This window comes from Perissodus microlepis, chromosome 20 (genome assembly GCF_051167445.1).
Source record: "Perissodus microlepis isolate ML-2025 ecotype Zambia chromosome 20, ASM5116744v1, whole genome shotgun sequence".
NCBI classification, from domain to species: Eukaryota; Metazoa; Chordata; class Actinopteri; order Cichliformes; family Cichlidae; genus Perissodus; species Perissodus microlepis.
In genome coordinates this window covers 8,034,365-8,048,812 of record NC_140480.1, presented here as the reverse complement: position 1 = coordinate 8,048,812, position 14,448 = coordinate 8,034,365, and the positions used below count along the sequence as shown (strand labels likewise).

General features: G+C 39.1%; 1 protein-coding gene across 2 annotated transcripts in view; it reads left to right on the top strand.

Moving 5' to 3' along the window:
• sema3b (sema domain, immunoglobulin domain (Ig), short basic domain, secreted, (semaphorin) 3B) overlaps window positions 1-13,835 on the top strand; it is a 70,028-nt gene extending 56,193 nt beyond the window's left edge. For both annotated transcript variants that reach the window (XM_084917308.1, XM_084917309.1), the window contains exons 5-18: window positions 2,401-2,520; window positions 2,854-2,947; window positions 3,080-3,199; window positions 3,323-3,465; window positions 3,557-3,671; window positions 6,058-6,127; window positions 6,248-6,392; window positions 7,665-7,884; window positions 7,974-8,065; window positions 8,457-8,498; window positions 8,870-9,027; window positions 9,151-9,206; window positions 9,950-10,089; window positions 10,310-13,835. In XM_084917308.1, the coding sequence (XP_084773434.1) occupies window positions 2,401-2,520; window positions 2,854-2,947; window positions 3,080-3,199; window positions 3,323-3,465; window positions 3,557-3,671; window positions 6,058-6,127; window positions 6,248-6,392; window positions 7,665-7,884; window positions 7,974-8,065; window positions 8,457-8,498; window positions 8,870-9,027; window positions 9,151-9,206; window positions 9,950-10,089; window positions 10,310-10,801 (2,007 nt within the window). In that variant the 3' untranslated portion in view covers window positions 10,802-13,835. The remainder of the gene's footprint in view (window positions 1-2,400; window positions 2,521-2,853; window positions 2,948-3,079; window positions 3,200-3,322; window positions 3,466-3,556; window positions 3,672-6,057; window positions 6,128-6,247; window positions 6,393-7,664; window positions 7,885-7,973; window positions 8,066-8,456; window positions 8,499-8,869; window positions 9,028-9,150; window positions 9,207-9,949; window positions 10,090-10,309) is intronic.
• Window positions 13,836-14,448: the final 613 nt, after the last annotated feature.

The following is a 14,448-nucleotide window of genomic DNA, read 5'->3' as shown; positions in this document are numbered from 1 at the left end:
GTGACCTCCAGACACCATGTCATGTCTTAGATGGAGTGCATCTAGGCACCCTGGTAACTTAGCCAGTGGAACGAGCTAGCCAAATAGCTTTGGTGCCTCAGCCTAACCAAACAACAAGTGAAAGCAAAACATAAAAATGGTCTCACAGTCAACACTCCAGTCTCAGTGAAAAGTCAGTGATGTTTCTACTTCCACACTCTTCCTGATCTCTCTGATCGTATTATGGATTTTCTTTGTATTTCAAAAGCAAACTACCCTGTATATATATTTAAGTAATCCTTACTTGAAGTGTTTCAGATGTCGAGGACAAATGACAAAATCTGATTTAGTACAAGGACATGCTGGTAGATTTCATTTTATGCACCTGACAAACACAAAAATAGCCACTGAACCAGAACACGTTACACTTCACATAAAATGCTCAAAGAAGCATAGTTTATATGATAGCAATCGATATGGAGCCAAATACCATAAACAGAGCACAGATAGTGGCTAAAATACTACATTAATGCTGTAGATCAGGTTAATCATCTACAGAAGGAACAAAGAGAAACAGAGAAAAAGACATCTACAGCAGAACAATGCAGCATTATAAAACGTGAAGGCAAGACTTGGAGCTCAAGCTGCTGTGAGGTCACAGCCCTCATTTTGCTCACTGTTTCAACTAATGAGTCAGTGGCATGTCAAAGGTTGTCCAGGGAACCCGCTAACCCCCCCCCCCCCCCCCCCCCCACACACACACACCCAACCCTTCCACACACCCAAACCCTTCTGTATGTATGCACACACACACACACACACACACTGATCAGACAATGAGAAAAAGTGATTGCTGTCATCATTTCACCTCATTCTTTTTGTATCTTTTCAGGGTCGCTCATGCATCTTTTCCCTACCCTCCTGATCTCTCTCCTTTGTCACATCAAAGACTTTTCTCTGTCAGCCTCCTGCTCTGCTGAGTGCCTCACCTTTCTCTGCCCCCTGACACACACACACATATCTATAACCTTCAGTGGTTTAGAACAAAGGCTTGCCATTCAGCCTTTAAAACCTACCAGGGGATTAGAGATGGAGTTGTTGTGTGAATACACAAGTTTACTTGTTGTAGTGTATACACGCACACATAAAGGTGGTTAACCAATCGATTGGCTGACTAAACTGTTGCCGTGCACAGGAGACCTGGAAAACAGCAGGCCAAACAATTCACTTTCTATGAACGCTTACACAGAAACTGATATTCTGCATATTTACTCCAAAAATGATTAATTTGTCTTTTAATTGTCCAAATGATCCAGGCTCTGAGCTGTTTGCATTATGACTGTCTGCTGTTGACAGTGAGATTCATGTCTTTCCAAACCTTTAGATCCACCAATACTCACAACAATCGACAGACAGATGTTACAGTGACCTGTCTGGGGAGAAGTAGACAAGCGCAAAATGGAAAGATAAAAGCTTAGATGTGTGCTACAGTGTGTGAATATATAAGAAATAAACAATGTACTGATGACATGTTGTTTTGAACACTTTCGTAATCACAATACAGAAAATCATTTATAAAAATTCATATTCAATATAAATCTGTGGTGTGAGATTCTCATGATAATGGCAATAATTGTAGTATCCACAGCAGTCCACATATAGTATCATCTCTTTATGGGCTAATCACCTCAAAGCGTGGTGTTTGAAGACAGGAAGAAAAATGTACCATCCATTATCTTAGTATACAGCAAATCTTTTTTTCCAGCACTCTCTTGAGATCCATCTCAGTGTAACCTGATTCTGAGATGAACAGATGTGTCTATGAATCAATAACATGTTCGCTTGTTATTAGAAAGAAGCCAGGATAATGGAAATAAGAAGACATAGAACAAAGATTAAAATGGTTTGAAAAGATATAAGTCTGGCAAAAATAAAATCGATAATGAAATATAAGTTTATCTTATTTCTTTATGTAACTATTCTGCATTCTTCTCTATAAATGTATAAATATAAGTCAAAGAAACTTGACAGCAAGGTTATTATAGAGATTGGTGATATTATAGCAGTTTAGGAAACATGGTTAAATTATGTGTGGATATTCATTTGACCATTTGATTGTTAGTCAATCGTATTAACCAGGACACACATGATATCAAACCTGTGAGTAGGAGGTGGATCTGGGGACATCATAGACTAAATGGCAGACAGGTATTTACTGTATTTAAAGGTAAACACTACCACTATGTCAGGCTTGGAAAAAAGGGCATTGTATTTCATGCAAGAATTGTGTTTCAGTAGTGTACCTAACACTCTGTCTCAGAATTTGTAGAGTGCCAATCACAAAACATTTTCCTTCCTAAAGCTTCCTAAAGATCAGCCTTTAAGTTAATAATAAGTACTATATGTGTGTGTGTCTTTCAGTCTGACTGTGTGAACTACGTGAAGATTGTACACCACTACAACCGCACCCACTTATACGCCTGTGGAACGGGTGCTTTCCACCCCACCTGTGCCTTTGTCGAGGTGGGACACAGGATGGAGGTGAGGAATGTACAAAACACAACCTACACGACACTCACTATGCAACAGTGTAACAAGAAAGTCTAAAAATATTATACAATGTCTTTATCTGTTCTCATCTGCTGAAAATAAGATGTTTCAAACACAGAAACTCCAGTCCTCTGCCAACCAATTTAGTCTCTATTCAGTGTACCTGTCGACAGACCCTTAAAATATGGTCTTAAGTGTATAAAGAATTTGGCATTTACATCTACTTTACAACAAGTCTCAAAAATAAAATTAAACCCCCAATTTATAGAAGGACTATGCAAATATAATCACACTGTAAAATCCCTTCCCTCCTGTGTCCATCAGGACCACGTGTTCAGGATTGACCCCTCTGAAGTGGAGGACGGGAAAGGAAAGAGTCCGTATGATCCTCGACACAACGCTGCATCTGTGCTCGTCGGTAATTGAACCCATGCAAACTAATATGAGATGACTGAATAAGAACGTTCATTTAATGGGTCTTGAAATTGGGCTGATTTGACGTACTACAAATATATTATCCAAACAGTCGTTGACTAATTCTGTCTCCTAGGTGATGAGCTGTATGCAGGCGTGGCCACAGATTTAATGGGAAGGGACTTCACCATCTTCAGAAGCCTGGGGAAACGCCCCTCTATCCGCACTGAACAGCATGATTCAAGATGGCTTAATGGTGCACTTTTGTCTTTTTTTTTTTTATCAGATTATGTGTTGAGACGACTCACATGAAGAATTACACTGTGTTGATAGGAAAGGCTATTTTTGACTAATTTTTTTCTTTGATTTTCTTTACCAGAACCAAAGTTTGTTGGGTCCTTTTGGGTCCCTGAAAGTGAGAACCCAGATGACGATAAGGTCTTTTTCTTCTTCCGGGAGACAGCGGTTGAGGCTCAAGGGTTGGGAAAATCTACCTACTCCAGAATCGGACAGCTGTGCAGGGTAAAGTCCAGCAGCAATTCCAGCTGGATTGTTGACAAATATAAATAAAATAGCCTCTTAAATTTATCTTGGCTATTTTTTCTCCAATCAGAATGACATGGGCGGTCAGCGAAGCCTGGTGAACAAGTGGACAACATTTCTGAAGACCCGTCTGATCTGCTCGGTACCAGGAGCTGATGGCAGCGACACGTACTTCGATGAGCTGCGTAAGTACAGCTGTGCAAACTGTCAGTAGTACAAGTACGGTACTGTGTGAACTATTTTAAGATGAAAATTGTGCTGATGATATAACATAAATGAAGTAAACAAAGCTTTCACTCGACATCCTCCTCCTGTTAGGTTGTTTGCCACTTTCACCAAAAGACTTTGGTCATTACTAACGTTTTGTTTTTCCTGTCACCGCTTCTAAGATATTGTGCATTATAATCTGGTAGTCTCACTTTTCAGTAGACAGAGAACAGAAAAGCAAAAAAAAAAAGTGCTGATTTTCCTTTTTGGATTTTTATCCAGAAGGACATTCTGCGGGCAAATGGAGAAAAGGTTCTGGAAAGCATAATAAAAAAAGAAAAAGGATTTCTGACCTCAATTGTAGATTACCATTCAGTCTAACATTCCTGCAGACTTGGAGCAAGCATGAGTGACAGATTAATTGGTAATAGATTCTGGCCTGATCGAAAGCCAATGTTTTTGCTGTGGGTTTAGAGAAAGTTAGAGGCTCGTCTCTGGTAACTCTTCATATGACAAAAACCTATAATGTGTTTTCAGGAGATGAAATCCAGAAGTGAGAGTAAATTTATAAAGCATATCAAATGACAAAGAAGCCACAATTTTCCTGTAAACCTATATGAATTTCCACCGAGAAGTTATACTTTTCATTATATATATGTATGTATGTGTATATTTTTAAATGCCTTTTCTAAAGACTGTCCTGTACACCTTGCACACCAAGCACACATTCCCAGTTTTGTGGTCTGTTTAAACCTTCCATATCTTCCTCTGACATGACGGTGCCACTGTTGCCCTGCATTGCTGCCTGGTCTTTCAACCCCTATCCTTTGGCTCCAGGATGATATTTATGAGTTTGGAGCATAGACGCCAATTTCTAACCACATTTTGCAGTTGTAATAAAATGAATGTCTGGTGAAATATAGTGTGATTCTATGAGGGATCCTTGGACTTAGAGGACAAATGTAAATCATGTTTGTTCCTCTGGAAAAAATGACCCTTTTTTGAACCCATCCTCAGAGCAGTGTCCAGTACTGACCCATACCCATAAGAAGTTATAAAATGCAAGTCAAGCTGATGAGTATCCTAAGAGCAATGTTAGGCACATTTTTTGCCTTTTAAAGCTATCTGTGAATACAAAATGGACATAGCTGTGATGTTTGGTAGTTTGGCACTCCTTATCCTGTTCATAATAAATTTAGCATTAACCCGCAGTGCAAAAACTAATTGTGGAAGTTATTCCATCAGAGAATAGACACTAACAGTGGGTCTGTCATGAAGATCAGAAGAGCTCAGTATCACTTTAGCACAAAGTCATAGTTTTTATCAGAGACCTGACATTCAAACATGATTTACAGTCGACATTCAGAATTTTTCTGTTGTAATTTTTAAAATCAGCAATAGTGCTTTAAAATCTAAACAATAAAGCATTTAGGAACCTTTTTATGGGGTTTTCACCTGTATAATGAGTCAGCTAGGTGTAATAAAAAGACATGCAGAGACTGGATTTTCAACCTGTTTATGAGGTTAATGTCAGGCCAGTTATTTAGCTAACTATACCTGAGATGACCAGAGATTTCTTTCAAATAAAAAACAAGTTGCTTTTGGTTTGTTTCACTCTATCTGGAATTCAGGATTTACTTTTACCAAAATGAGAAATTACTTATACGTATTACTGAAATTATTATTGGAATATATTTTTAAAAGAATGAGCTATTTGTTGTTATGCAACGTCTCCCCGAACCTGTAGTCATGTGGTTTGCTGAGCAGCTGCACGAGTTTCAGCTCTCAAGATGTTTCCGATAGAGCTTTCTAGGCTGTATCTGTGGGCTATAATATGATCTGTCTTTGTGCTTATCTCATGACATAGTGAAAGGAAAAGTAAGTGGTTTAGGCTAAAGTCTAAATTACCCTTTGGCCACATCTGTCCATCAGATTCCCTCATGAACTTTCAGTCTCTTGTCTTGACCTTGACTATATCCATGTAAAAATAAATAATTGTTAATCTGAAGTTTTTGTTCTATTAAAATATGTGCACCATGTTATGTCTTTAGAAGCAGGAATTGGAAGCACATTTTGTGGCTCAAGACTAAGAAATACGCTCTCGTTTTTTATGGAGATCTCAAACCTGACAAGTGAAGCAAAAACTTAATGAAACTCAGTTTGTTTAAAAGATTTTTATAAGCTGCATGAACCTGTGGTGGATTTTGTTCCATGTCATGACCCTCAGTTATCAGTAACATGTCTCGTTAAGGTTCTTAGACATGGCCAAAGGGTTTTGTTTATCTTTCACTCAACCTTTGACCGTTAGTCTACTGCCACCTGACCAGTGTGTGTGTGTGTGTGTGCATGGCCGTCCACCCTTAGGCGATGTTTTCCTGCTGCAGACGAGGGACAGAAAGAACCCTCTGGTTTACACCGTCTTCTCCACTTCCAGGTCAGAATCTGTTCATATTACGTGTGTGCGTTTGTGCATGTCTGTGTGTGAGGAGAGACGTTTTTGTGTATTTTGCGTGTTTTTGTTGCATCTAACCCAACTCCCTCTGTCCACCAGCAGCAGTGTATTTAAAGGCTCAGCTGTGTGTCTCTACTCCATGAATGACATCCGGAGGGCCTTCCTGGGGCCATTTGCTCACAAAGAGGGGCCCAACTACCAGTGGGTCCCCTTCCAGGGAAAAGTGCCCTATCCCCGCCCCGGAATGGTATGTCAGTAATCATAAAAGCGCATCAGCGTCACAGTATCTAGAGTTTCCAGCAGTGCAGATGGAAATGTATATTTTAGATTACGTTAATGTTTAGTTATTACTTAAAATCTGATTTTAAGTACAAAACATATATGCATCCTATAATATATAACACATTGCCATAGATATAATGACCCAATAAATTAATAATGCTAGACCATCACATACAGTGGAATATTCTTTAGTATGTCTTCAGTGTTGAATTTGTTGCCTCAAACTAAAACTCAAAACAAAACAAAAAAGTTGTAAAAAAAATGGCCTCATAGTCACATTGAGGCAGTATTCACTATTAAATATTGTTTTCTTCCAAACCCCCCTTTCCTTTCAATCAATATGTGCTCATTATGGGCCTTTACATTCAGCTAAGCACACAAGTGTAGCATCAGCAGGATTTGTTATGCAGAGCTTCAGCTGTTACTGCTGCTGGAGAACAATCCCTATTGTATGAATGCAGAATACTAATTGTATTTGGCCTACAGAAAACCCTCCCTCACGCCATCATTACCTCGCTGGATTGTAAAATTAGCAGAACAAATCAGATTTTAAGAACGCGATCATGCTTTCAAGTACATTTATGCAAAAAGTGCACATAATGCACATTCTGATTTAAAATGCATAACCCACAAAAAAACAACAAAAAAACAGTGTGGCTCAATGTAGTGCAAATTAGTAAAAAGAAAAACATGGAATTGTATGAGAATAGACGCTGCATGATGCTAAATTGAGTTTTCAGCATTTAGAAAATCCAGGACTGGAATTTTAATTAAAGAGAGTGGCTGGACTCTGACCTGGTGTAAATCTCTTTTAAGTCCTTGAGACCCATCACACCATAATCACCTCTCTGTTGAACTGTGCTTTGTGTACTTCAGGTCAGCTAAAGTGCTGAGAAGTTCGGCATTTAATTTCAGTTTACATCCAGAAAGACAAAACAAGTTTACTCATCAAATATCAGTCATTGTGCAATGACCGAGTCCAAACATAGTAAATAGGAGAGCACTGACTCAGAGTCGGCTGTTTTTTGCAGAGCTTTACAGCACCCGCATGCATGCACGTTCACGCATTCAGGTCCTGAGAGAAATTGTGTACTCACAGTAGTTTCACTGTAGTAGTAGTTTTTTTAAATCCTCTTTTTATTTGTATCCCCACTGATGTTCAGTGAAGTGCACTAACCTCAATGTAAACTTTTTAAGTTCCCAAAATACTAATTCGATTTTTTCTGCCCTTCTTTAGTGCCCCAGCAAGACATTCGGCAGCTTTGAGTCAACAAAGGGTTTCCCAGATGATGTGATTCAGTTCGCACGTCACCACCCTCTAATGTACAACCCGGTCTACCCTATGAGCCGAAGGCCCATCTTCATCAGGACCAATGTGGACTACAGCTTTACACAGATCGCTGTGGACAGAGTCAATGCTGCTGATGGACAGTACGATGTCATGTTCATTGGCACAGGTGAATGAGCAGTGGTCATTTCTAACTCTAGGGTTAAACAGGAAAATGATGAAATTAGTTATTAAGCGGTTGTGTGTGTGAAATTTCAGATAAAGGGACAGTACTAAAGGTGATCAGTGTCCCCAAGGAGAGCTGGAACAACATGGAGGAACTTTTACTGGAGGAGTTGGAAGTTTTCAAAGTAAGAAAACTGTGCCAACAACAATACATGAAAGTACATGTATTTAGCACATTTAGTCATCATGACATGTTGTATTCTTACAAGCATTAAATCTCAATGAAGTGTTGAAATGAATGGATCATTCAAACTTGCATGCCTTTTATTAACTGTACTGTACTCCCTGGACATGACCTAAAGAGGAAAACAAAGGATAGTTTGAAAGAACATTGTATACATATGCATGTATACATCCATTGAATTTTGTATTATTGTAGTATATTTACCTTACCATATAAAGCACCTTAAAGTTTTGATTTGGTGCTATATAAATAAAATTTAACTACATACCGATAATTTTGGTCAAATCTAAAAAGTATGTTATTTAGTTTGGTACATCTCTTCTCCTTCCCAGGACGCCTCATCTATCATCAACATGCAGATCTCCTCAAAACGGGTATGCTTGTTTAATTCTTAAAAGCCCCAAAATCATGTTTTTAAGAGTATGTCAAACAGTGCAGCACTGTATTATCTTTAGTCAATTATTTCCTCTTCATAGTGGAAATGGTTGACATATCTAGACTTAGAAATTAATCGACCTGTTTATCTGCACAGCAATATATTTATATGCCCCAAAAGAGCAATATAGTATGTGAGGCTGTACTAAATCAGAATGGTGATGATGGATAATGCACAATATAACCAAAGAGAGCCAACATAAATTGCCATAATGGACACATGGATGGTATTTCTGGCACATAAGCTTTTGTGCTGTTTCAGAATAAAGCGTGTTTTAAATGCTTCTCTTTGCTTGCTTTGTTTTCACAGCAACAGCTGTATGTCGGCTCTGACACAGGCCTTGCCCAGATTCCACTTCACCGCTGCAGTGTATACGGGAAGGCCTGCGCTGAGTGTTGCCTGGCCAGAGACCCGTACTGTGCCTGGGATGGAACTTCCTGTACTCGCTACCTGCCAAACACAAAGAGGTCTTTGACATTAACATGACCTATAACAGATTATCTTTACTTAAAAGAAAAAAGTGAATTTGCAAATACTGTCGCGCAATAAAACATTCCTTTTCTTAAACTAAAATGTCAAACTTGTTACAGACGTTTTCGCCGCCAGGATGTAAGAAATGGAGACCCTAACACTCTGTGCTCAGGAGGTACAATTCTTTCATCATTTCCATATCTACAACAATGATTTTTGTAGACATGTTAGGAAAACTGGTGTTAATCCTATTTGTTAAGACTAAACTATGCAAGCTGTAGTCTGATGCTTCTTGGACTCATTGAGAAGCTTGCCATCTGAAATCTTACAGTCCTTATGCCAAATAATCTAAAATATCCCCCGCTTTCACCCCTGGTGACCTCTGTCCGCTCAGGCCACAATACCAGCATTTTGTTGCTGTCTTGCTGCCACAAAACTGAATCAGGCTAATTGCTCAAACTGAAGGAGCTCCTGAGTAATGCGATTACATCATTTGGCATGCAAGCTGTGTTGTGTAAAACTAATGAAGGTCAGAGTAATTGTCTGTGTTGAGATCGGCACTACCCCAAAGTACCATAAAATGCTGATCAGGAGTCTGTTTGGCAGTTTGTAGACCATTGTTTCACCAGTAATCTGTGTAATTCTCTCCCCACCTCTGGCCTTGATATAGGCTGACTTTTAAGTCTTTGAGTACTTTTGTGCAATTTTATGGCTGTGGTTAAGATTTAGGGTCATATCACTCATTTTAGAAAACTATATGTCTGCCTGTCTGTTTTTTCTAGTAACATTTCTGGATTCACCATCCTATCCTTCCAGGTTCCTCTGTCTTATTCTAACCTGGACATGTTTTGTTATTAGCGAGCACATGTGCTGCTCTACATTGACTCATTTTGTGTTTGTCTCTGCTGCCCCCTGTAGATCATCATAAGCATCGTATTGCAGAGAAGAAGCTGTATGGTGTAGAGGGAAGTAGCACTTTCTTAGAGTGCGTCCCCAAATCCCTTCAGGCCAGAATCACCTGGACCTTCCAGAAACATCCACAGAATCGACGAGAAGAGGTGAGAGGAATGGCTGACACTGGCCAGAGATGATGATCGAGAAGTCATTAAAGTATACTGTGGCATTTATAGGTCATGAAAATGTTTTGTGTGTGTTTGCATCATCAGATCAGATCAGAAATCAAATTCTTTCGTTTATAATTACTTTAGCAAACAACAGCTTTGCAGCTTTAGAGCTTATTTCTTTTCATGATTTAAGTTGATTTTTTCTTGCTTATAGGTCCGTCTAGACGATCGCATACTCCAGACAGACAGAGGTCTTCTGATTCGCCGTGTCCTGAAAAGAGATATTGGCATCTACCAGTGCCATGCAATGGAGCATGGCTTCACCCAAACTTTACTAGGCATCACCTTAGAACTTGTACCTTCCACACCTTCATTTGTCTCCAATCTACCCTCCGATGCCCCTGTTCGATTAGACCCCCGCAGCGGAGGCGGACCCCCAATGACCAATCAAAAGCTTTGGTACCGGGACTTCATGCAGCTGGTGGACCATCCGAACCTAAACACGGTTGACCAGATTTGCGAGCAGGTTTGGGCACGCAGGAACACCGGTGGTGACCAGGTGGGTAAGGACATTGCACCTCTGCGTCCTGCTGTCCGCCCACCTAATAAGAAATGGAAGCATCTTCAGGAGATAAGGAAGGGGAGAAACCGTCGGACCCACGATGGGAAACCAAACCCACGTGCGCCACGCAGTGCAGGGGAGTAACGATGTGGAGAAAGAAACGGAGGGAGAAAAGAATGACTGAAACAAGAAGAAAGCAGGAGAACGACAGAGACTGAGAAACCAAGAACTCCTGGAGGTGTTCACGCATACAGATACATCCACATACGCACACACTTACACACATGGACACACACAGCACCTCCTCTATTGTGTATATTTATCTATGGATGCCCCCACTATATGGTAGTCCAATCCCCGAGTCCTCATCCCACTGGCCAGTCCCTGCATGTGCTGCCTTACTGCTCTAACTGATTCTGCACGATCCCTTTATAGTTCCACTAGATTAGTGAGTTTACTAGCAGATACATGGGAGTAAACACACCTTTATGTGTGAGCAATAAACTCACTTACCTGTCATGGGTTCATAGCAAAGGATTTCCACATCTCAAAAAATCCAATTACACATTGCGTGTAGTTAGTGCGTCACAGTGTGCACACTGTTTTAAAGGACTGAACCACAGAAACAAATGTAAGCCCAAAAGTTTTGGATTAACTCCTAACAGCTTTTCTGCCCTGAAGATTTCATGCCAGCGTAGCAAAAGTGTGGACTCTTGTTTTATGCACAATGGGACCGAACGGAGCAACTGGAACATACAAAAAAGTAACTGGAAACACATTACTATTTAAGTTCAATTGCACAGGCAGTTAAAAAAAAAAGTAACATTTGAAACTTGTTCATAGAAATGAACAACTTCCTGTGGTGTTGTACACAGCAAGTGCATTCATATTAATGTCACTTTTCCATGGTTTTGCGCATATTACATAAAGCAGTCACAAAAGATCCTGTGGAGCAGATCATCACAGCAAATAACTGGTTATGTTATATTTTGCTGTTTAAAAAAAATATCTTTTGCAGTTTCCTCGGGCAATTTGAGGCATGTCACAGCAAACTAAATTCAACAATGCAAAGCAGGTGGTCATAGTTAGAGAGCAGGCATATGTGGCCTGATGTGATTACATATATTGTTTTACATACTGGCTTGAACCACTGTAGAAAGAGTAGAGGAAAATCTACTCGAATTCCATGAAATGACAAAAAGATGTTTACAGTACAAAGACACAGGTGGAGCACAAAGAAATCAGTTTGAAAGCAAATAATAACCTAAATAAGTATGTCTAAAACTAACCTGGTATCTGTTATGTGTAAAAATACAAGAAATACAGTAGGAAGAGCTCTGACATAATCCAAAACCTCACTCCAAAGATTAAAAATCAGCTGATTTCAACATTTTGTGCGCAAACATTAAGACGAAATGATGACGGGTGTTTTTTGGGTGAGGAGCATTAATATGGCAAGCAGGATGAAGAGGAAAAGGAAAGATATTAGTGGACTCCAAGTATGACAACCTGTGTTTCTGGGCTACGTTGCGGTATATATATTAGCATGATATTTATGAGTGAGTCTATAATTTTAATTTTAATTTTTTTTTTTTTTGGTATTCGAAGCGGTACTTCTTTTGTTTTACACTGTTCTTGCATATATTGTTTGTTTTTAAATAGTTATGCAAAGATTTAAATTAAGCGAGTCACAGATTCTTCGTCTAGCATGGTTATAAAAACCACAACGCATTTTCACTGCAACAGAAAAGAAAAACAACTCTATCTGACTTCATACACTGTTGTAATCACTTCTCAGTTTGGTGTTCCGGTCATTAGTATCACTGATTTCTGCTGCTTAATTATGTCATCCCTACATAATGGACAATTAGTACTATAAGGTCTTCCTTCTCATGTCTTAGTCTAATCTCTCGCTGTGTACTGTCTGTATAGAAGTCTTTGTTTGTTGGTTGTCTGTGCTAACATTGTGTGTGTAGCCCTGCCCCTAGTGTCCATTGTGTGTACAGGCTTAGGTGAAGCCTACCTGTGGTACCATACTTTAATGTATCATAGTCTATCCACATGAAAGAAACTGGCTGGCCTTGTAAAATAAAACATGCTTTTTATTTGCGTTCAGTCTGTTTTTCATGATGAATATGTGGTCTGTTTATGTTTCATGGCATAAACTAGACCTGTGAGTGGACTTTTGATGTTTGGATTCATTGTTGCTGTTATTTATATACCTTCTTTATAGAGATGTAATTAACTCGTTAAACTGAACTGAACCGACTGACGGCTGTAAAAGGGACACTCTGCATTTTGACACCACGTCCAGGTAGAGAGGGGTTACTGCATTAAAATAAGTAAACTGATTTTCATTGCAGGAGCATGCTGTTAGTCTCTGCATGTGCCAACGCCTGCTTTTTAATCACAGAACTACTTAAGTTGTGCTAATATTAACTCTATAGGGGTTTTCCTTCTTACAAAACTGCATTTTTTTACACTGGTAGTGATGTCAAACTGCCTGAGTATTCCTTTTAACCCAGCTGTTGTTTTGTGCTTGAAATTGCATGACCAATGTTAGTGGCTAATGCATTTGACAATGGTGTGGTGGCAAGAAAGAGATGGAGAGAAAGAAAGCACAATGTTGAATATTATTATTATTATTCGTATGTATTTATGTGCAAAGATAAGCTGATATGTTGTGGTGGATTTTTATTTTTCCTATACATGTAGATTTACATCTGTGTTGTTTGTGTTTTGCTTAAAATTACTCATCCCCAACAATTTTGTACATTACAGCCAATGGAGAAGCTCTTCCTTAAAGACAGTGTCCACTTAGAGTCTTTGATGTTCACACAGTCCTCCAATCAAATAGTCCTGTTGGATTCCATGTCATGTGACGCACCCCTGTTCAACAGCTCACAAGGAGAAGCTTGTATGTGTGTGTGTGTGAGGGTGGGTGAATTGTGTGCTTCTGTTTTATGCGTGTGTGTGTCCGTGTGTGAGTCTCGGGGGGAAAAGCAAAGCTCTGTATATAATGGCAAAGGAACAGCTGTGTGTAGAGTGGTCTGTAGATGAAAGTTCAAAGGTCGAAGGCCAAAGTAACGTGGTGCACTGTAATACTCCCAGTTATTTGTGAAATGTCTTGTCAAGTTTTTTTTCATTAACACAATAAAAATATGCAGTTACTTCCAGATTTGCTTGTAATCTCTCCTGTTCAACTATCAGAATGAACTGATTTCATGAGGTTACATAAATATGAAAAAACAGGAAGTTAGCTGCACATAAAATAGTAACTAAATGCACTTCACACTACAAAAACATTAAACTCAGTACCTCAGAATGATGGTCCAATAAAAATGATGACAATTTTAAAGAACAGAAAAAAGGAAACAACTAAATTTCAAACACTGATTTTTAGTCTCCTTGCAGGTTAAAGAAGCATAAATATTACATTTTTAAGTGACTTACTTGTTTTATATGTTTTACAGAGAGATACATTTAGATCAATCTTTTATTAAATTTAGTTTATTTCAACTTTTAATTTACCAGGACTGGAGTGTCATCTGTGTTTTGACCACATGGTGGCAGTGTAAGAACGCTCTGCTGTAAAACTGAGAATCCACATAGAGGGCTGGACATTGGAAAGGCTGAATGGTGATGTTTTATATAGTAAAACTGATAGATGTGTAACATTAACAGTGTTAATCATTCCTAGAAATCGGAAGCAGAAACACATCATTTGGATTTCCAGCTGCCAAAAAGTGAACTATAGCACTCAATAAAAACACACCAACAACAAGCTGCTA